At 43.3% G+C, this 23,538-nt stretch overlaps 1 protein-coding gene across 1 annotated transcript; it reads right to left on the bottom strand.

Moving 5' to 3' along the window:
- Positions 1-276: 276 nt before the first annotated feature.
- On the bottom strand, positions 277-22,542 carry LRRC74A (leucine rich repeat containing 74A). Its single transcript, XM_068944113.1, is given in 17 exon segments — positions 277-355; positions 1,679-1,783; positions 2,424-2,535; positions 3,974-4,115; positions 7,522-7,617; positions 9,364-9,558; positions 10,086-10,171; positions 12,395-12,476; positions 13,269-13,318; positions 13,737-13,833; positions 14,559-14,666; positions 15,304-15,479; positions 17,082-17,192; positions 21,102-21,141; positions 21,144-21,209; positions 21,473-21,500; positions 22,466-22,542. Coding segments are annotated over 17 exon segments (1,650 nt in total).
- Positions 22,543-23,538: the final 996 nt, after the last annotated feature.

Raw genomic sequence — 23,538 nt, 5'->3', positions numbered from 1 at the left:
AATTTTTTCTCCCTCTGGAAATAAGTTCAGCATTGGCAGCATGTAGAGCAAGACAGACTTGGTAACCAGCTCCAAAGGACTAATCCTTCTGCCCCAAGCCAAAGGACCAGACCGTCCCTGCTGTATAGAGGAACATCAACTTTATTTTACATTCAATGTCTTAGACTATCAGAGCTCCCCAGTGCTGGGCCTCCCCAAGCCTAGGGCCACTCTGGGCTTTCTTCCACTGTTTCTCCTACTAAATTTCACTGGCTGATGTGCCTCCCTGCTTCATTGTTATGGCTCTTCTTTCTGTTCCTCCTCCTCCATTTCCCCTTCCACAGGCTTCTGTGCTAGCTTCTTCTCTTTTAAGTAACTAATCGAAAAGAAAGAGATGATCCAGTATTAATTTAGTAAAAAGTGACCCTTTCCTATCAGATATCTTAAAGCTGCTGAGAGGACCTTGAGGAAAAAGTCTGAGGTGGGAACAGTAAGGATGGCAAAGGTCACAACTCTTCTGACTCTTATCTACAAGTTGACTATTACCATGACCACACACGCTACAATGCGAAAATGAACTAAGAAGCTAGATAAGGAGTAGATATCTATTTTTATTTTGTTCCTGTATATGAACTCAGGAGCATTAATGGGGCCAAGTGAAGTGTTTGGTGTCCATTTGGATTCAACAGTTCTTAATTTGCTAACTAACCCCAGCTCTGTAATTTGTGCCCAAAGTACCTGGGACCTCCTGTAACCTCCTATTCAAGATTAACCAAGCTTGTGCAGTGTCTAGGCACAGATGCATTTAGCATAGCATTGGTATACACTAAAGAATAAAGACCAGATCCAACCAAGTGATTAGGTTCTCACCTTCTATTTGAAAACATCAGGACGCTAAGAGGTAAAACATTTAGATTTGCAAAACTGACCTACTGCTTCTAGCCTTAAATGCAGACTACAACATATATTTTAAACCCATCAGTATGAATTAAGGGATGGAAATATCTGGGCATGATTAACAGGGCTTTCAGATCATGAGTCACATGTCAGAACTGATTGCAAAACTAGGGAGAAGTTTGTGGCCCAATGACAAGTGGTTTAGCCTGCAGCGACTGACAGCCTCCAAGGAGTTTGCTGCTGACTGCTCAGACTCTCAGAACTTGGACACGATTGCTACAGGCAGTAAGAAAATGAGGCATTTCAAGAAAATGAAGAAGTCTGTAGTTTGAAGGCAGGTTTCCAGGGAAAACTAGGACTCCTAAGAAGAAGGATCAGAGAGAAAATAAAAACGAGAATTCTTGAGGATGGAAGAAAAGGTTTGAAGGCATATTTATGCTATCTTTGCAGCTCTCACCGTGGCTTCAGGGTGGGGACAGTGTTGAGCTGACCTTTCTCACATAGGCCTGTGAGCGTGAATGAAAATGCCATTCAGCTCTGAAATCCAGGCACTTTCAACGCAAGTTTATAAGAGAAAAAAAAAATACTGACTTCTAGTTTGACTCAGTAGGGCTCCTAAGCATGCAAGCATGCTTGTCACCTGCTTTTTACTTGGGTAAGTAATGTGTAATTATGTTGCAGGAGTTGCCAAAAACATGTGTTCCTTCACTTCCTAGATTGAATAAGGGTATGTTCTTTTAGTGTTGAGCCAAATGAAGAAAAGAACAAGAAGATAGGGCAGTACACGGAGTCACTCACTCACCTGTAGTCCACCATGCCTGTCCGATTCCGGTCTAGCTTCTGCACTTGTTCTGCAATTTGGACTTGATTCAGTGGGATATTTGATTCCTAAAAGGAAAAGAGAGATCTAGCAAACTTGGGATTTTTTTTTTGCAGAAAAAACGCTCCTTGTCAATCTGGGGCCTGGTCATCTTTTAATAGTTGGTCAGATGGCTTGATGCCTGGAAGAAGGGATGGAAAAATTGGGGAGGGGGGAGGGAGAAGCAATTTAACTCTTTTGGGATCCAAATAGAAGTGCAGTCACAGCTTGGATAACCACTGTTTGCAAGGATGTAAAACAGCATCATGGATGTCTAACCAGTGCCCACTGGTCCCAAGCACCATGATGGTTCTGGCAGGAAGAGAAATATTTACTCAGTGCGTAGATGCAAGGATAAATGCCTCTTTTTCACTTCCCCCACAGCCATGAGACATAATTGTTTTCCAAGGTATATTCTACACAGGCAGCTGATCCATCTTATTTTACAGGGCTCTTGTGTTATTCCAAAGTTTATCCATAATCACTGATGCCACCTGTAGTATTTATTGGATGCTACAGCAATTCTGTTGGGTCTTATTCAGGGCTCAGCTTCTGCCATGGGTGAATTTAGCCTTCTAGCCTGAACTGCCTCCACAGCAAGGCTGACTGGTGGCCATGTTGCAGCAGAGGGGTTTCCCCACAGCAGTGCCCTGCCGGAAGAGCATCCTGGCTATGCTTTTAGAGGCACATCTGCATTATAGCTCTCCAGATGGCTGCCACAGGGATCCTTATGTTTCCATCCTTGTCAATATTCCTAAAAAAGTCCCAGAGTTGTAGATTGTGCTCTTTCAAATAGTTTTAGGAGAAGAAGAGATGAAACAAAGCCATAACTATGAATTGAAACAGCCACTGGTATCTGCCTCCAGCTCTTCGCTTGAGAAACTGTTCTTCCGTCTGTCTCCATGCTTTTATTCAGTCCATCACTGAGCTATCCACGTCCTTACCTCCTTGTACTGCCCCTCTATAGTCTAAACAAAATCCTCTTATTCCAGCTAATCCCATTCTTCTTAGTTATGTCTTACCCCTTGAAACAAATCTCAGTAATAAAACTGTCTCCAGGCTGTCTCCCCTGATAATTGCGTATGGTTATTTGGTCCTCATCCCATCAGACATTGTTTGACTAGGCTGTCTAACCCAGAGACAGTTCTTTCTCCTAGATTTCTGATCACTTTAGTTGCACTTCTCTGAATTCTCTTCAGTTTGACTGAGGACACATCTGAGTACCATAACTGCTGTTTAAAACTGCAAAATGTGATATCAGGATTATCACTAGCTATGAATCACAGTAGCAGTTTTTATGTGAGCTAACAGCCCAAGCATTTGCTTAGTTTCATTTGAAGCAATATCTACAGAAATGTCTCATCTAATTAGCTAAAAATCTGCACAGCAGCTAGAAAAAACAGTGAAGTTAGTAGTCGAAAAGAATGTTATTTAACTCAGCAGTGCTGGTGTTGCGTTGTCTTCTAGCAAGGAGGACAGCACCATCTGCTGCTCTCGATAGGAATTACAAGTCTTGGAAAAAGAGAACTCATTCCTATTTTGGACAATATTTGTTTATAATAAAATACCATATCCTACTTTTATGAAGCACATTTCATTTTGAAGCTAAATCACAACTGTCAGGGAAGAGTTCTGTGACAGTCAGCCATTATGGTGGGCCTGGAGATGTGGACATACATTCATTTGGATCGGAGCTGAAATCAATCAGTTTGTTTTACACAACTAGCAAACATCCATTGAGATGGAAATGGCAAACAATTCTGTTCAGCGATTACAGCACTTAAGGCTGAGTTATACTATCATCTGTGCAATTGCTTTTTAAAGGCTGTCAAATCATATAATTTCTGTTTCTCAGTTTCCTCAGTTGAAAAAGAAATAATGCAGATGTACTTTTGAAATGAAATTTGTGGATGAACGATGTCATATAAAGGTGTAGAATTATATTACTAAATCACTGATCACAGTCATGCAGATCAAACAGCACATCTTTCTCCCCTTCAGTGCTCCCAGATCCCAAGACATTTGCTTCCAAAAAATCAGAGGATTTGCTTAGTCAGTCTGCATGGAATCAGATATGTGAACAAGAGACAGTCATTGTGAATACATTTTTCTGAGGTGACTTGACTGAATTTTTCACTTGGAAGAAAGCTTACCCCTTCCAACCCCCATCCCTCCAAGTGTCTGGGACACATGCACCTTGTGCAGGGGAACTATAGACTCAAATTCAGTGACTCACCTGGTTCACTTTCATAGGATTTGGATACTGCTTAGGGTTTTTGGAAATAGGGCTTCTAACCTCGCCACAGGTGACATCTAGTCCAGGATGTGCTTGACGCACCAAATCCAACAGCTTGATGAAAGTTTCATTCATCGGCATATTCTAGTATATAGGAGAAAAGGACAGTGCAGTCAGTACGGACACCCAAAGAACAACAAAAATTTGCTTGTATTAACAATCCCTTTAGTCAACAGTAACAGTTCTCTGCTGAGGGTTGTACCTCCTCCCATCTCCACTCTTTACATTCAGGAATCCCACAGGGGCTCCAGCCTAAATAAGAGTTCTTCTTCGTTCTCTTTTCCCATGACTGAGACAGGAAAGGATCTCCTAATCTACATGCAAATTAACTTGATGCAAAGTACATGTTCATCAGGTATATTCTTAACAAGAATAGACATCTCTTTAAGGAGACACAGTTGTCTGCTGAATTGGAATAGTCAACTTAATGGGTTTCACTTCAATACACAATACATATTTCCAGTGTAGATAACTACACTAGAGAGAGCTAAGCACTTTCCCTTTGCTGTCAGTGAAGAAAATTCACAATTCTAGAGTGCGTTTCATTTCATCCAAAAAAGACAGGGTAAAACAGAGAAGATGGCACATGGTCTAGAAATGCTTCTTTCTCTCCGTTGATTCTAAAGAGAATATAAGGTGTTCAGCTCAGATGTAAATGTCTACGCTGAAGACATTGCATGCCTTCAGGTGACTTAGGTTCTTAGCTGAGACAGTTCTACATAGGTCTCCTTCTCCATTCAGTTAAGATGCAGACTGTAAGTTGAAAAGTTAGTGGCCAAAATGTAGCAGAGAATTTTGTAAAAATGAAAAGGATTAGTGTCTCCAATAATGTAGCTGTATAGACCAGACAAGATACACCTACATGGGAGGGGTCTGGGTATCTCCAGATGAAAAGAACTTTTAGTGCTTTTGGTAAAACTCTGTTTCATTGTGTAACCCTAGCAGGAAGTTCCAGATCAGCAGTACAAGACCTGACATTTGCTTTTCCTATGGCATTCAAATCAAGCAGTTCTGAGCGCAGGCTAGCTGTGCACATTCACACACAAATGCACTCAAGTACACCATTTCTCCTACAACCCTGAACGCAGAAGAGCACAAGGCAGAAGAAGTGTCAGTGCAGAAGCCAGTCTGAGTCTGGCCGGGTTTACTAGCTTTCATTGAGCACCAACTTTTTTCTGGACTCAGAGTGGCTCCTTGTAGAAGCCATTCAGATATCTCTGCTCTGTGCACACTAGCAGCATGTCTTGGCCATGGGAACACAGCACAGGAGAGCCTCTCCAAGGCTTACCAGCCTTTGACCCCATGGGAAAGCCACTCCACTGCCAGTGTGGTCTCAGAAGCAGCATAGACAAAGCACTGTGCTTGGCCTAATAAAACTCTCTGGACTCGGGTGGTACCTGCAGGGAGCCAGTTTGTGTATTTCTGTATCTACGACCCAGTCAGTCTACAGTCCAGGGAAACAACACACGGACAGCTGAAAAGCGACTGTATATTATTTGGTACTGTGATGGCTAAGATGGGTATGTGTTAGCTATTGTGATTCTTGCCTTGCATAAAGTATTTGCTGACCTGTAACTGCAGGCTGAAAATCCGTAAAGAGTAGATTGTGCAAAAGAATGTGGGGAAAAGTTATGCTTAAATGTGTTGTCAGAAGCAATAAACTGTCATAAAAATGTGCCTTGCTATTGCTTCCCTGTTGCTAGTGCTGTCAAACCTATGCAAAGTTTCTAGCAATGATGCTTGTTGAAAACTCCTCTTACAGACACGCTAGTTATTCATTCTTTAATAAAAAGTCAAGAAGAACATTTATCACTGGGAAAAGCGGCAGAAGAGAATTTGGTTAATATCTGCTCTTAAATTTCCTGCCAAAGATTAAAACCTTTGTTAATTTCTTAGGTGTTTCAGACAGCATAAGATCTTTTGAGATGTACATTTGCAAATATTCTTAATTCAAATGCAAGACTCCCTACATCACAGGTGAAATGAAGTCTGTCAAAGAGATTAGATGTTTTCCTACAAAGATTTGATTGGGAGACCAAAATGTCATTGTAAATTTATGTGATTGACCGTTTATCTTGTGAAATGCCAGGTCGTTTTGAGGGATGAGGAGGAGGGAGCATCTGTTAACCCTGAAAAGCAGAACTCCATAGTGAGATTTTGCTTGGATTTAAGATTTTTAATATTCATTAACTCCTCGCCACAAAATTTCTCTTTCAGTGGCTCTCTTTAAATGAATGCATTTCCATAATTTCTTTAATTTCACAGCATTAGCTAAAATATATTACTCTTTACAAGTTTATGAATTATTTAGGTTATCAATAATGAAATTAACAGAACCATATACACTGTAATGAAATTCTTTCCCCACACATAGCCTGTTTCTTTTTCTCGCAAAATGAGGCCTGACTCCTTGCGGACTTGGCAAATAATTCTCTTTGATCTTAATCTATACAGGAGACACTGTCTGCCCCAGAGGAACACCCGTTGTTGAGATGATCTCTGTTGAAAGTACTCAGTAGACCACAGTTGAATATTATTCACTCTGCTTTGTTTTCGTTTCTTTCTTTAATACAGTAACCACAGGACAAGGGTAGACACACAGATGTAACTGAGATACATCCCATTATGTGAGCCTCCGAAACTGCCCATGAACTACTTTTAGCCAGTTACAAGTGTGAACATCTTCATTTATGTTTAAATTCCCAAATCTGATCTTTGTGAAAATATTCCTCCCTTTAATCATGGTGCTCCCAGAGGTGGATGGAGGACCCTGAGACTGCTGACATGTTCTGTAACTACTCCCAGGGCTTCAGGCCTGATTTTCCTCCCATGAAGAACCAGCATGTTTATGGGAGGGATGGGAGCTGACTGGCACACATCTGGGATGCAATCCCAGCCCTCATTTGGAAGTTTAGAAGCATTTCTGGGTCTGCCATTTTAGAAGTAGCACATGAGGTTAGAACCAATGTGTGTCGTGCTCCTGACTTGCCATGGAGGGAAACGCTTATGAAGATTTGGCCTCTCTGAATTTTTTTTCCTTCTAGACTACCCTTTTAATATTTTCTGTAATAAAATTGCTTTGCTTCTAATGCCTTGAAGCTTCTCTCTCTTTCTGCTCCTCATACATACTGATAGACTATCTAAGCACCTTACAGTATCCAGCATCTTAGGCTACCCTGGAGGGAGACAGCTCAGAAGAAGCAGAGAATTTATCCTCTAGGGTGAATTCACTACTTGTTCTTCTGCTACTACAAAATGGAAGGGAGTGAAATATGGTGATACTACAGGCACCTCTCTCCAGAGTTAGACCAAAGTCTTGTAATGTCAACATGGCTCCTAGAAGGGGGAGTACCCCCCTTTTATTAGTGGCTGTGCAAAAATGAAACTGCAAGTCTCAAACAGTTCTGGAAGGGGGCAGCTCTGAAATACAACTAGTTTCTAAAAAGACCTAGTGTATACACTTTGAGGCTTCCAGCACACAGGCTCTTACTGAGATGTTGATCTCTTCCATCATGGATTTGGGGTTCTTTCTGATAGACGTGATTAGTGCAGAGGCACCTTCCACAGTCAGGAGATTATTGGCCAACTGTGGAAGAAGAGACACAGAGACAGACACAGTGAGAATGAGGATTTCATGCCCTGGCAGTAATGGCGGGATGGGGGGCCCTTTCTTCCCCATTCTTCAAGGGGACTATAGAATAGCTCTGGTCCCTTTTTGTGTGTTTGTGTTACCCTACCATCTCTTGTCTCTGTCCCACAAAACTGCAGTGCAGGTTCCCAGTGCAGGTGCCTTCTCAGCCTCCTTTGTCTCCATGTGTGAAATTCCTTGTGTCAGGTCCCATATATCTGTCATGTGGGACTATGTGATGTGGGTCCTGTTCAGTCATGTGATAGGGAGAAACTGAGGTGACAGACTGCATTTCAGGGCATGCTTGCTAGGAGGGCACTCTGAAGGGGGAACTCTACTAGGAGGCTGGTACTCCCATCCGGCTGCTGGGCAGCCTTAGGACGTTTCCCACGGGATCTGCTGAGGAGCAGATCACAGCTCAGGCTGATCAGCTGTATCTGGCCTGCAAGGTCTAGCTGTCTGGGGTAATGGGCTTGGCATCAGCTGTGTGTATCTCAGTGTGTGAGCACCACCTTCCTCCCACCGTGCACTTCATGTGCCCTCCCCACTCCTGGTATGTGATAGAAAACTTTTGTGATTAACACTGGTCAGCAGAAGTCAGTTCCTCTTCTAAGTAAGTCCACTGTGTTACCAACTCATAAAAACAGTCTACGCCGCTAAATGGGGGAGCCGTCACTACCTTTCGCGTCACTGAAGAGATTTATTGGGATGGTAGGCCCTATGTTCCAGGGCCTGGCTGTAGGATTGCCAGCCCCCTTGAGAGGAATGCTTTAGTGTTAGCTAGTGCTCTACCTCAATGCAGGTTAAGAACAAGGAAAAAAAACGTTTACAAAATCTAAAACAACAATCCAAAAGAGGCAGCATGGTTGCAGTGATTTACAAAGACAGTCCCATATGAACAGCTTGAAAGATGCCCCTCACCCAGCATGCTGCCATTTGCAAGCTCTCAAGATATTGATGTTAGATCTAGCTGATAATCCAGCACTTAGCAACCCAGCTTTTCGGCGCTGAAATCCTGGATGATGATCTTGGATTGAGAAGATGTATTAGTTCTCAACGCTCACCTTGTTTGAAGTCAGTTTGGCTGTTCATTCAGTTCTGCCCCCTTCCAGGATTATTAATCCCTAGTTTACTAGGAGGCAGTTTGCCTTTCTTTTTCCACAAGTTAATACTTCTGTATTATTTAGGTAATGCTGGTGTCTCTCTGATATGGCAATAGCAGTGTCTCCTGTGCTTGAATGAACTATTAGGAAGTCATTAACTCATTGAGAAGGGCACACTGTCTCCCACCTGCAAACTTCAGTGGGAACCTTCACCTTACGTTGAAATGTATATTCTGCATAAACATGTACAAAGACAACTATATTTTATGCAAATATGCAGACCAGTTGAATGCCTAGACTCTCTGCTAGCACGTGCCTGAGACTAGACATGACAGGAATCAACCACTTTGGGGTGATAATGGGTGTGGGGTGACCCCTTGACCAGTTTTTGAGAGATTCCATAGCAGTGCAATTTAGCTGCCGTGGGAGAAATTCACAGCACGGGATTTCTTTCCACTCTGCTCATCTTCAACACAGAGCAATATTAATTTCCTCCAGTTCCAGCTCAGAGAGCTCCCCTCTATCAGGTCTGTTCCCCCTGACTCAGATCTTTCTATTCCCTCTCCTTATTCCCCTAGCCCTGCCTGGGCTGTGACTTTACCTTCAGGACTTTGAGATTTCCATTGACTTCAAGGCCCTTGCAGAGCTTCCTGGCTCCCTCGTTGTCAATCTGGTTGCTGCTGAGGTCCAGTTGAACCAGCACGTTGTTGACTTTGAGAGCTTCTCCTAGGGCCTTTGCTCCCTCGTTCCCAAAGCCGTTCCAAGAAAGGTCAAGTACCTTCAGCGTACCATTGCCCTTCAGGGAGAGGAAAGGGATCGCAGCTACTGCATGCCCACCTTGTATATTGCTCTACCCTTCCCTGCCTGGCTGAGGCAGGAGCATCCCTTAAGTCATACCCAGCCCAGGCCAATGAATCCAACTACTCTGCAATGATACCAAGGTTTCTCCATCCATGTGACTCACCAGACCTCCCCAGAACTCACTGCGGTAGTCTTTCTGCTGACAGTGACTGCTACTGTTGGTAGGGTGGGCCTTGCTAGAGCTACTGAATCCAGCTCAGACCTCAGGGATGTGAGTTCCTGATCAGTGTGTTCAGCCAGCTCCTGGTAATAATCACTGCAAAGTAGTTGCTGTCCAGAGAGGCTGTGGAGTCTCCTTTCTTGGAGATACTCAAATGCCGTCTGGACACAACCCTGGGCAATGTGCTCTAAGTGACCCTGCTTGAGCAGGGAGGTTGGACTAGATAATCTCCAGAGGTCCCTTCCAACCTCAGTCATTCTGGGATTCTGTGATTCTGTATCACAGAGCAGGAGAGTTCTTACCCTGAGACCTGTGCCCAGTGCTACTGCCCCCTTCATACTCAGGTGGTTCCAGCTCAGATTCAGAAGTTCCAGGGTTTTGTTGCTGGCTGGAAAAGAAAAACTGAGATGTCAGCTCATGAGGACACAAATTTGTTCTGGACACAAATGTTGTACCACACTTAGGGGCTAAGAGAAAGTTTGCTGATGATTCAGCAACAGCCTTCACCGATTGCAGCAGGAGGAACCTATAGCTACTCAGTCTATGCTGTCCAGCGCACCCAAAGAACAGAGAATGGGCTGCTGATCACAGGCAGAAAGGGAGCACATTTTTTGCTGGCTTATGTGAAGTTTTAATTGTGAGCGAGTAAGGCAGAGAGAGGGAGGATTTCTTATACTGATAGACACTGCCTGTGTTTCTCACTGTGAAGAAACGACTGGCTTCTCCCTGCCATATCCAACCTCCCCCACAAAACAAGATTTACTCTGCCTATGTCTGATTAGCAAAGGAGAGGAACTCAACTTCACATTATAGCTGTGCCCAGCTGTATGTGTGCCAGTGCCAATTCACATGCACAGCACACTGCACAGTGTAAGTTCTACTTAGAGTGGGATATGTGTGAATTCATTTCTATCTACTGCAAGGTTGGGAGGAGTAGGACTTGCTGCCAACACTTGCTTCTCATTCTCAGAAAGAATTTCTCATCCAGGTTTCCCATGGATGGGAGTTTGGATAAAGGCAGATGGTGAGTTGAGCTGACTTAAAAAATACTCCTTTAAAAAACAAAACAGAAAAGTAACAGATTCTACAAACATCTCCGCGGTTCCTGCCTCAAGTGAGTTGGAAGGAAAGAAGAGCTGTAGAACCTTTGATTTTAGAGATGCATTTTGGAGGGTTAGGAAGGTCACTGTTTAGCGCTGATCCCTGTGTTCCCTGCAGGAACCAAGGCAGAGGCACAGTGCTTTGTCATTCACTGTAGAATTCAACTGATCCACCTTCTGAAGACAAGGACTGTAATTAACAGCAGGTTCATATCAGTTGAAATGCTGAACCAGGAAAATGAAAGAGTTAACTAAATTGAAGAAACTGTGTTACTGAAAAGTTCAAGGAACGCTGGATGCTCAAATTACAGGCTTATGGCCACTACGGTGGCAGGTGCCTGGACAATGCTGAGGGGAAAAGAACCATCAGCTGTTCATGGAAGTCTTTCCCAGAACTATAAGAGTAATTGTTGTTTGCTTTGCCTGCCCTGATCTTTTAGTACACTCTGGATCCCACTTTGTCTGAATGGCTAACTTAGGCAGCTTCATTTCTTTTCTTTTTCTAATCTGTTTCCCTTGTTGCTTGCTATGCAGTGGCTCAAAGCATTAGAATTTGGGCTGCTGAAGTTGCAAGGAAAGATTTAAATCACTCCTGAAACTGGTAATCAAAAGCTTAAAACAAACTGTCAGGGAGCAGCAGGGGCTGCCTGTTCCATAAGGCATAGGGAGCCAGGAGCCAAGTGTGGTAACACAGCTGGCAAGGCAGGGGCCTTGCCAGCCAGGACTCAGTCCCACGGTACCTGAGTGAGGTGAGCAGGATAGAACCAGAGATTATGGCTAGGTTCAGTGAAGAGTCTAGATCATCAGGGAAGCTTGTGCTGATGAGGCAGGTCTGAGATCAAGCTGGAAAGCCAATCCACAGGTCATGGTTAAGATCAGGCCCAGCTATCATCGGGCAGGGACATGGGGCCAGGGCTGGGCAAAGGCTGTGCCAGGCAGTCACCTGTGGGTTGAGGTCAGGATCAGGCTGGGCACAGGGCAGGGCCATGGCAGCACTTTAGACTGGCACCGCTATACAGTATCATGGGGCAGGGATTGACAGCCCTGGGCTGGGCTGAAATGGGGTCCTGGGCCTGGGCAGGGTGAGGGAAGGCCCCAGGAGGTGGGCAGGGGCAGGTAGGGATGGCAGTGCTCTTGGGGTCCTGACACAAACAACAGTTCTGATCCTATTAAATTTTACTAAAATTTCATTTTCCGAATATTCTCTGTCTGACTTCTCTTTCAACTCCCTTCTCTCCAACACAGACTGCTCTGTCACTGTGGTTTCTCATCTTTTGTTTGTGTTGTGGTACTTTAGTCACACATAGTTGCTGGAGTCCCCTTGGGTGATGGGGGTGACCAGGTAGAGCAGCCAGGAGGCTCTAAATCAGGGCACGCCATCTTTTGTGCTACCCACCAGGACATAGGGCATTTTTACTGAGGAAGGAAATGTCACACTGCATGGACTCCATCATGTACCCCAGTGAGTGTGCCTGTACTGCTCGCTCTGGAGGAGTAATAAGTGCAGTTACCCAGCATCTGTCCCAGAAGCTCTCCTCCCTTCTCAGAGAACTCATTGTGGCTGAGGTCCAGCTCCTTCACTTGGTAATTGCCCTGCAGAGAGAAAATCATGCAGACAAAATGAGCTCTCCCAGCCAGCTGCAACCAGCTGCCATGCTAAGGGACCTGTATGAGGATAAAATAGAGGGATTTCAGACACATTGAAATTTTCAGTGCACAGGAATTCATCGGCATAGAGACTGGGGGTTGCGTCCCCCAGAACAGAGGTTTGTCAGGCATATAACATCACAGCGATCCTCTTCCTGAAACAGCAAAAGAAATGGGACTTGTGTGGTGTAAACTTCCCTCACATAGCTCGTATCTGGCCTGCAACACATCCTGCGATTCTGCTCCTGTCCCCTATTTCATTTCCACCAGTGCATCCTGACCAAGAGCTCTTTCTGTTATAAGTACAGCCTTTGTCCTTGGCAGCTTCTGGTGGTGCCAAATGGTGCAGAGGTTTTGTGATAGGAAGGAATTACAGGAGTCAAGACTCTTCTTTTTGCTAGAGAATTTCAAAAAGATATGAAGCTGGGTTATTTAAGTTTCTTGAAATTTCTCTATCACTCAGATGCCCTCTTCTGTTGTTCTGTTACAGAGTCCTGAGGATTTGTCTCTTAGCCAGACTCCCACAGCTGTCCTGAGAAAATGTTAACTCGGTGCATCCTTCTCTGTGTCCTTCAGCCTCTGTCATTTCTGAAGTGAGCAAGAGGCGCTTAGCAGAATTATGACAGGAGATCTTGTGGACATTGCCAAGTGAAATAAGGCCAAGCAAGTAGAAGTGTCAAGATGAGAGTCTTTTACATAGCCAGGGCAGCGAATGGCCTTGGATTTCAGGTAACTCACCGTTAGTGCCTCAGCAAAGTATGGTGCAGTCTCCACTCCAAAGTTGTTTCCTGGGGAGGAAAAGTGTATTAACAGTGCACTGATCCCTCCCTTGGCATTGTAGCAGGGTCTGGAGGAAGCTGTGCTTTTAGCCAGATTGTCAAGTTAATCATGGCCCATATCAGATTGTAGGGAGTTAGCTGTTAGCCTACTTTGATCCATATAGCAGGATTGCTCCAGCAATTATCTAAGTTTCTCGGAAGAGGCAGGTTTTCGGAGGTATTGGAGGTTTAGCTGGCCAAATATTTATTTTAATTACATCAGTATAAATCTAGATTCCCACACTGTTACTCTGGGTTCCTATCAGAGACATATCTGAGAGCTTGATTTTGCCCATAGTCTGACTGATGTTCTCAGGGTGATAGACTGAAAAGAAATACATGGTTTTTCATTTCCACTCCCATCATTGCTTGGGTGCATGTAGCCCACCTGAGAGCTGAAGAGTGTGGAGATAGGACATATTATCCAAAAGCAAACTGGCAATGGCTTCAGCTCCTTCTGTGTCTAGGTGGTTATTGGAGATGTTCTGGGAGGAAGCAACAAAGGGTAAGAAGGATGAGCCCAAAGAACGTATCAGTTTTATTGTCTCCTTAATGCCCAAGATATTAAGGAAATAATGCAAGATTAGCAATGTAAGAAATGCCAGCTAGGCAGTAATTAATATTTGAGCTATAGACGTGTGTTAACTCCATGTCCTTCCTAACAGGAATAAAGCCCTAGAGCCATCAGCTTAATATAGATCTTTGTCTTCAATGAAACAAGAGACATTGGCCAATAATCTCTTCTCCTGATGCAACACAGATCCCACGGCCTATGAAAACGCATTTTGTATGCCCTCGTTTCAGGCAGAAGGATTTGCATCTGCAAGTTTTGTATAATTCCCTTAAAATTTTTAGAAAAATTTCCATGAACCATGTTTGAGAATGAAAGTTCCTAACTAAAACATTTTCTCCATTGGCCAAGCATGACCTAGAAAGACTTTGTTTTGGTAATTATTGTCACATCTGCTAATGAAGAAAACAGTTCCAGGCATCCAGGGGGCTCACCAGACTGTCATCACATGCAAACTTCGGCTTTTCAGAACCTTGCACTGTTTAAAACTAGTATATAAAATATCATCATCTTCAGAATGTGTATATTTTGGTTGTTATTTGGTTACAACTTGAAATGGAATGAGTTGATTTTCCTTTATGAAGTTCCTCAGAAGATTGGACCTGGTTTCTTGGCTACAAACTATGTCAGATTGGGTACCAGTTCTTGAAGGCAGCAGTTCTCTCGTAACATCTGTGCTAGGCACACAGCTCCTTCTGCCAGAATCCAGTTATCTTCCAGCTCCAGGTGGCTGACAGTTGCATTGGACTGTGAAGACACAAAGGTAAACAGGGACCCCAAGAAACTACTGAAAAGCTAATGAAATGGGTAGTGTCCTCAGTTCAACAAATAGCAACTGGATGTTCCCTTCAAACCTCAGAAGGCACTGCAGGTCCCAAACAGAACAGAGGTCACAGGACATGGCAGAGCCATGGCTGTGAGAGTTGGTGTACAAAAGAGAGCTACTTTGTCGGAGAGCTTTTGAGTGGTTAGGACTTTCCAGTGCTTTTCACCAGCCTGGAGACCCAGGTTCAGCTCCAAGTTCCAATTCAGGCATCCTGGACCTGTCCGCTGGTGAGCATAGCACCTCCTTATGTGGGACTCAGAGTGGGAGATACCAATCACTCCATCCTTATCCCATCCAAACCCTGTCGGGGTTAGGAGTGCTGGGGACCTGTGCCCCATGGAAGAGTATCAGTCTGCTTGAGCGGAACTGGGGTAACTCCAGCAAAGGCCAGCAGCTGCCGCACAAGGCCTTTCTGTGCAGGGAATTAGAGCTCCTATGGGGAAGATATGTGGCTTTTCCTCCCACACTGTGTACTCAGCAATAGCCTCCAAGGCTGAGAGAAGCCCCAAATGCCTATAGTTTTTGACAGTAGTGGCTCTACTCTTACTGACTACTCACCACCAGAGCAATAGCAATGGCTTTGGCACCTTTGGGTCCTAGACCGTGGTGGTTCAGGTTTATATAAGACTTGGACAAGTTCTGAATGAAGTGTGAGACAGGCACCACATCCAACAGCCTGCATGCTTCCAGGTACAGCTCTGTGCCCGCAATGCCTGCAAAAACCTTCCCAGGATCTACAGAGACAAAGCATACTGATGAGTAGTACATTCAGTGTCCTCCCTCCTCTTTCTGGGACTGTTTCTCCCAAGCACTTGACAACTCCTGGCTTCAGAGGAGGAAGAACTGGCAAGCATAAGCTAACGATTCCCTAAAGCAATCAGTCTAATATGGGTTCCTGGCATTTCTGTGCTAAGCTCAGGGCTCGCCCCAAATCTGCAGCACTTCCTGATGCTGGAACCTGAGATGAGGAGCAAAGGAGTTCTTGCCTCGGCATCAGTGACAACAGGAGAAATGGGGGCAGCCTGCCAGTTGTCTGCAGAGAATTATGTGGCTACCTCAGTCATGGTCCCTCTTGGCCTTACCTCATTTTGTGTGGTTTTGATTCACATCTCAAACCAAACTATCAATAGGCTATGCCCGATTCATGGGTTCAGGCCTTAGGTTAAATTTTGCCTTGTGGAGCTAAAATGAGTAACACCATGCAAGGACAGCAGGGTTTTACTCTTTAAATGTTATTTCCCTCTGGTACTCCCTATCCATTTATTCTGCACCTCCAAGAGTTAATGTATTCCTCGTGCTTCTCAATTTGGCAACCAGTGACATGCTGTAGCTTCTCACCAGTCTGCAACGTGACTAAATCTTTCTTGCTATAATTGAGAATTTCTGACATCAGGCAAAAAAAAATTGTCATCTTTTTTCTTTTTTTTAAATCTTAATTGAAGCATGCAGCTGATATTCCTAGAGGAGCCAGGGCAGCTCAGAACATTTTGGCTTACAATCAGCAGAAAGAATCCCAGAATTCTCATCTTGGCCATTGGGTGTTGTTGACACAGCTGCAGTGAGACGTATCAGAGCAGCTGGCGGCTGTATTTCCACAAAAACCTGTCATTTGGAATTCCTTCATCAAACCCCATACTTAAGAGGTCATATTTCTTCATATTGTTATATGCATGCAATGATCTGACCTCAAAACAAATTCTCCTCTTGCCAAAGCCATTTTCCAGTTCAATTTGAGGCCTCCCAAAACAGTCTTTTTTTCTTGCATTCTTCTGGCTTTTGATTTTCGTTCTACTTACAACATATTTAAAAGTGCTCATTCCAAGTTTTGGTCAAGTCTACTATTTACAAAAATGAGAAGAAGACTTGTTCAGCAAGAGGACTGACCTCATTAAGCAGAAGAACCAGCAGAAAAGTCAAGAGCAGTCAGAGCAAGTCAGATCACAATTGGTACATAGTGTTTCATGAGGAAACAGGGCCCGAGTCTCATCCTTGGCTTCAGCTAGCTGCTCCTCCTGCCCTGGCAGCAGGCTGATCTGGTAATGTTGGTTATCAAGGACTGGGAGGGGCAGGAAGGAGCAGAAGGATAGCCATAGCAGTTGAGGGAGATGCTGGCACATGAAGTGGAAGATGAAGTGGAAGATGAAGTGGAACAACAAAGGGAGAGCTCTTACAGGGAAATTCATCCTCCCACCTTTATCAACTGCCAGATTAAATGTGGATGTCACACTGGTAGGGCTGCATCCTTGACCTCCATTTCTGATATATACTTGTTAGTAGGTACAGTACTAACTGTAAGGAGACAGACTGGGGAGGATGAATGATTAGAAGACACTTGCCTTCAGTCTCTAGATCAGTGTCAGAGTCTGGTGTGGCCTTCTCTGCTGAAACAACAGGAAGTGACAGAGGCTCCGGGGACTCACTGGTCTCTGACATCTCTTCATTCTGGTCTGCTATGAAACCAAACAGATTCATTTTGTCAATGCAAGCCCAGTTCACATGTGACACCCTCTAGCCGACAGAACCTCCCACCGCTCCCACTGAAGTCTGCCCCCCTCTTCACCATGCTCCACAAGCACTCTTTCCCCAGCCCACTCCATGTCCACCACTCGCTGTGCATTGCACTCATGTGGTGCTGGCTCCGGTGCAGGGATGTTCTCACTCTCGCTGGAAATCTGCAGTCAGGCTGTGGTTTGACAACTTTTGGAATTAGCTCTCCCCAAATTCTTCAGCCCACAAGCAGGGAAATCACAGTTCTCCCTCGTTAGGTGGTCGTTCCCAAGTGAGCTGCTTTTCTTCCTTTCCTCAGTTTCTGAGGCTGCCAGGCAACAGTAAATTTCCCCTCCCCATCCCACTTTCCCACAAACCTATAAGCCAGAACTGTACCAGTTCCTTTTAGCTTTCCTGAATTGACGCACACTTTCCCAGGCACTGGCAGGACACTCTGTTGTCTGCCTTTGCAGTCAGACTGGGAAATGCTTTGGAGTACTCTTCAAGCAAGGCAGAGGAGAAAGCATTTGAATGCTGTTGTATATTGGGGCTGAGTGCATTCAGACCCACTGGAAGTGATACAACTTCTCTTGCCTGCAATTCATAATTTATTTTATAGTTAGAGACAAGGAAAACTTGGAAAACTGATCTTTAAGAGGAATAAATGTATGTAAGAATCATCAAGAGTAATGTTGCCAAAACCAATTCTGGGTAATAACTACAACTGCTGTTATAATTTTTCCTACTCTTAATCTTTCTTTTCATTCTCTGTCACTGTTACCTTCTTCCCTTACTCCTTATTTCCTTTATGAGCTCTAGGCTATTGACCCGTAATTTTGCACCCTTCTCGGGTGTCACTTAGCATTGATATGTGACATGGAGATTGTAGTTTAGCTGTTCGCTCACAGACATGTGTAAGTGAGTGACTGGCCAGCTGGCACCCACAGCAGGGCATTGCAACTAGTCCTGCAGCTGCAGCTCTTTCATTAAAACCTTTGCCTCATGCCAAAAATAAACTTCCTACTCTGAGGAACAGGTAGTCTCTTTGTAACCTACACAAAGCTCATCCAGACTGTATCACACTCTGATAATGCAGCTGTCATGTGGCCAGCATGGCAGCTGATTCTGCACGACATGGCCTGAGCATTGGTCCCTGCACCTTTGTGGAGCTGTAGAAGTTAGCAGTAATACACAGTTTATACTGTTATTCAAGCAGAAATTTAAAAAGCATTGAATCATAAGCATCGTTATTAAAATCAATGCAGTGGAAAGTGATGGGCTGGAAGATTCTTTTGTCATCCTCTCCTCTTCTGAGCGGTTGGGGCTGCAGGCACAGCTTTCTGGCCAGCCTTCTTCATGCACATCTTTTACCAATAGACTTATGAGGGACGCATGCAGACAACTACAAGACGTTTCTCTTATGCTAGGTTAGCAGTGCCTCTCCTCTAGGTTCATTCTCCTATGTTGTTCCCTCTTTTGACTCAGAAAAATATTCAGTAAATCACCTGAGTAATTCATACTTTGATGGTAAAGCTCTGTGGCGTACAGCAAATGTTTCTTATCTTTTGTCTAGTGTTCCAATGTCCTAGTCCTAGTTCATGACGGAGCTTCCTGCCCCTAAACTAATGAGGTGGCCTTTCTTAGAAATGCCACTAATAGTGATGGATCTAAAGGTAAGATGAAGATTTTAATAAATTAGTCTCTTTCTAGGATAAAACGAATGGATATACATCAAGGAATTTCAACTGTGAAAAGAAACCATCAAGTTGGTCCTCACTTCTTTCAGTAATTTTCTTTGTTGAATATCTGGCATAAGAAATACATCAGAGTAATAGCTCAGTTGAGACAACTCATAAAATGGAACATAACATTTTGCAGTATGCAGACAAAATAGTACTAATGGTATCAACTATGAGCAATTCTTTACATCCTGTAAGGAATTAGTTAATTCAGTGATACATCTAACTTGGGAATATTAAGTGTTGAAGGAATCTATGAGGAAACAGCTACAACATACATGTGATCTTGTGTAGCCTACCAAAATACTTAGGAATCAATACTCTAAAAGCAGCCTGTTACTGCAAAATGGAAAAATGGGGTTTATTTTGGTTTGGAAAAAACTGTGCGTGCCTTAGATTGGTCAAGGTTATCAAATCTTTATTTCCTATTTTAGGTCATGCCAATGTGGATACCAAAAGACTTCTAGAGAAATTATAAACAAATATATTAGATACTTGTGGGAAAGTAAATTAAAAATAGATTTTTTTTTGTTAATATAAATAATTTGCACCAACAAAGAAAAGAAATAACCAGACAGATGTTATAACAACATTTTACCTCTGGAACTGGGCAGAATTAATAATTACACCATTCTCGTCGCTGCTAGTGTAAATTAGATTCAACCGGCATAAAACTAGGATTATTTAATCCAATATGTAGGGAAAAATAGCAACATACTATTGACTGACCAGATATTTCCTAGCAATAATATTTTTGAGATTATTACTATCAAAACCCCTTGAGGAATATTAATACTAATATAACAGTTTGGGCTTGTTAACAAATACATAATTATGTCAGATCCCATTTAGGGGGAGAAAGTTTCAGGAGCTCATAGCCAAGAACAGAAACTTTTATTACAGAAAAGCTGTCTCAAAGGTACTAATCCCAAATGAGCAATCAATTATTATTGGTGGATGCAAATAGCAGAGCTAAGAAAGAATATTTAGACAAATGTCATTCTGAAGCAATGGAAAATATCCTGGAAAATAATCTCATCTACTTGAATAATCATTATGGAAAATTATTACAGAACACTTTATATATTGTACTATGCTCTATTTAAATACATGAAAACAAAAACCAGAGAGAATTTTTCCCATATATCTGACTACATTAAAGTAATTGTACTATGAAGGAAAATAAGAAATTAAATTTCAAGGTAAATAACGTTAGTCTACCCATAGTGAATTTTCTAGGTGAGAGTCCAAAGGAGGTTTTAAACTTTGAGAAGAACTTATCGATGTCATTGACAGCACAATAATTACTAAATGTGTTTTATTTACCAAAAAAATGTTCGCCAATATTAGTGATCAGGAGAAACAAAGTCTACAATGCATAAAGTAGCCTACCTGCATATACTAACACTGAGTAATTGTGCTTTGAAATTTGAACAAAATGATCACCTATCTAATAATAAACGATGATGAAAGACACATTAAGACACATTAATTACTTGATAGCTTTATAGAGAGCTTGCATTTACAGATGAATGGAATACTTAGAATTTTCATAACTAACAATTTCTGTTGCATATTAAGAGACTCTTAATTGCTTTTTACTTTTTCTTTGTTCAGTTTCAAGAAATTAAAACTTTGCAAGCAATTAAGGTAAAAAGCCAGTCCCCATCCTACTGTGACTAAAATCAGCCAAGTATGAAATTTCATGAGGGAACAGCATGGCCATAGTTACGTTAAGCTAGGAAATCAGGCCAAAATGCTACGACCAGACCTGGGTCCTGTCTCTGCTGTGCAGAAGCACAGCTCGACGGGTGGCAAGCTCAGAAAAGTATTCTGCCCTCAGGCCCTGCCACTGCTCTGTGGCGGTGGATGGCAGGCGAAGGGGCAAGTCTTGCAAGCTCCCTGCTCCTGTCTCAGGGCACTGGCATCCTGAGTGCCTGTGCGCAGCGGAGGGCCCCACGTTTCCCTGCAGTGGGTACTCACTGCCACCTTGCCTGGGGAAGAGAAGCCTTCCCACGTGGGGAATCAGCCTAGAGCAACAGCAATCCCTCTTGCGATTCTCGTTGTTTTCCTTTGATTTTTTTTTCTGACCATTTCTGAAACAAATTTGCTAGTAGCTGAACACTGCACCTGTGTCCTCCTCAGACTGATTCTCCATTGTTTTGTGTCCTTGTCACCTCCAGTAAGCTGCTTGTTTATTTGCTTTTTCTCTTCTGTAAATGAGTCACCTCTTAGACTCTAATTTTCTCACACATACACACAAAAATTGCAGCCGCTCAGCGATAATTAAAATATCTCCAGGAGGAATGGTGCCATTGGTAAGAACTACGTTCCTGATTTTAGTGCTTACAACCAGAAAAATCACGTTTCCCATTCACAGGGGCTGGCTGGGTGTTAGGAGAACCTTCTGCGAAGCCTCCGCAGCCGTTCTATGACCTCACTTGCTCATTGTGACTCGGAGGAGAGGAAACTCATCACGCTGGTGACCAGCGTTGTATCACCTCGGGCTTGGATTGCATCAGGTCTCGTCTGAGAAGAGAACAGATCAGATTTTGGGTGTGAGACCCCCAAATGTACCAGAAAGTAGTGCCAGTTTTCTGGTAAGGGTTTTCCTTTCCTTTGAATTAGTGTTCCAGCCTGTACAATTTCATATAAGAAAGTCAAAACTGAGCATTTATAGTCTTAAAGGAGATTAGGACAGAATGAGTATATTGGCCTTCTGCCTTGTACAGATTCAGACTTGTCTCCTGCCAAATTCCCTTTACAATGCGTAATAAAGTGTGGCTTGTAAACATGTCAGCACTTATTAGTACCGCGAATCGAGTATTCATTCATCCTGGCAACTAACGTTGATGTCAAAGTTGGTTCACTGCTTATTATTTTTGTATGACTTATATAGAAGACTCAGTAACCTTTCCTAAGAGGCTAAAACCAAATTATAATAGAGGAGGCTTTTTGGTAAAGGTTGAGCAGAACTAACACTGACATGCACTTTGAAATCTTTTCATTCTGGGAGATCGCTCAGTGAAGATAATCTCTTGTAAAGATTTTGAAATTTGTCTAACTTACAGAGAGTGGTGTGTGGTATACAAAGAGGAAGAAAAAAAATTCAATTTCCCCAAGGACAGGGTATTTTTTGTGGTTTTATTTCCCTCGGTTCTGCAGAAATCTGTCAACCAGTCCAGTCATTAGAGGCCATGGTAGGGTTGTATCTGAATATAGAATAACATGTTGCATAAACCAGGGAAAGTCTTGACCCTGAAGTAGATCACCATTGTCAGCTTTGATTTTATTGCCAAAGTTTGTACATTTTTTTTCTAGTGTAGGCCAAACAATTGTGGCAGCCCAGATATTTGCTTGCTTGTGGTACTGGCTAACGTTCCTCTCCAATCGCAATCTGATTATCCTGATGTGGGATGAGTCTTAGATACTTTCTTAGGTCTTTCTTTTCAAACAACAGCCTTGTTTTAAATTCCCTAGTCGCTAGCCCTTACTGTTGCAGTTCCTCTGGAGACTGCAGTTCCTCTGCAGCTCTGCAGAGCTGTTCCCTCTGGAGAACAGCTGCTGCCATCCTCCATTTTAGTCAGAAACTAAGGATGGTTTCCAGAAGCTTGCACACTACTGCAAGAGATGGGAGACCTCAGTCCAGCTCTGTGCTTTGCCAAAAATGTTTGTGGGATTTGAGACAGGTCACCGTGTCTGGGCCTCAGTTTCTCCCTCTGTAACATGGTTCCAACTCAAAGAAGCAGAAATAAAAAAGTGCTCAGATGCCATTGCACTGTGATCCATGTAGAAGTCTTAATACAGATATTGCAAACTCTGCTCTGCAGGCTTTTAAAAGACACAGTATTGTCTTACTGCTTTGAAAACATCCTACAGAGCACTGTCTTGCTGCAGATAGCGAAGTTCTTGCTGATAATGATTTGTGGCATTTTATTACTAGAGCTTTTAGAATTTTATTGCTGGGATTATTATTTATACACATTATAATACCAGCTCAGATTCCTGGTCAAGGACACCCATCGTGCTCATCACCACACAAAAGTAGGGTAGAGAGTCAGGCCCTCCCTCGGAAAGTTTATAGTCAAAGAGACACCAGATGGTGACCATCAAGGGAGCAGTTTGGCAGCTCTGGTCAGCAGGACAGGCAGGGACACAGGCACTGTTTTTCCCGTTGACTTCATTGCAAATGCCCATCCTTGAGAGAGTTTGGAAGAAGGTGAATGAGATCATCTTCCAGATGTGCATGCGGAGTCTTTCCCAAGCAGGAGGGGCAACACAGGAGACGGCACAAAGCTCTCGTTTGAAAACGTAAGAGGGTAATTCTGACCTGAGGCAGAAATCAACTTCTAATGACATGCAAGAGGTAGTAAGCAGGATGGGGATAGGATGAAAATGCTCATCAGCAGATGACAAGAGTGATAAAAGTTTATCGCCCTTCTGCAGTTAGTTTGTTTTACAGTTTTGTATATTACCATAGTACATTAAAAGGGTGTGTTTGGCATCAAGAGCCATAGTGGTGCTCAGTTTGATCTGACTATGCCTTTAGGCGCTATTATACACATTC

Source organism: Struthio camelus, chromosome 5 (assembly GCF_040807025.1).
Source record: "Struthio camelus isolate bStrCam1 chromosome 5, bStrCam1.hap1, whole genome shotgun sequence".
In the NCBI taxonomy this organism is placed as follows: domain Eukaryota; kingdom Metazoa; phylum Chordata; class Aves; order Struthioniformes; family Struthionidae; genus Struthio; species Struthio camelus.
Note: the sequence above shows the minus strand (reverse complement) of the source record. Positions and strands in the feature narration are given on the sequence as shown.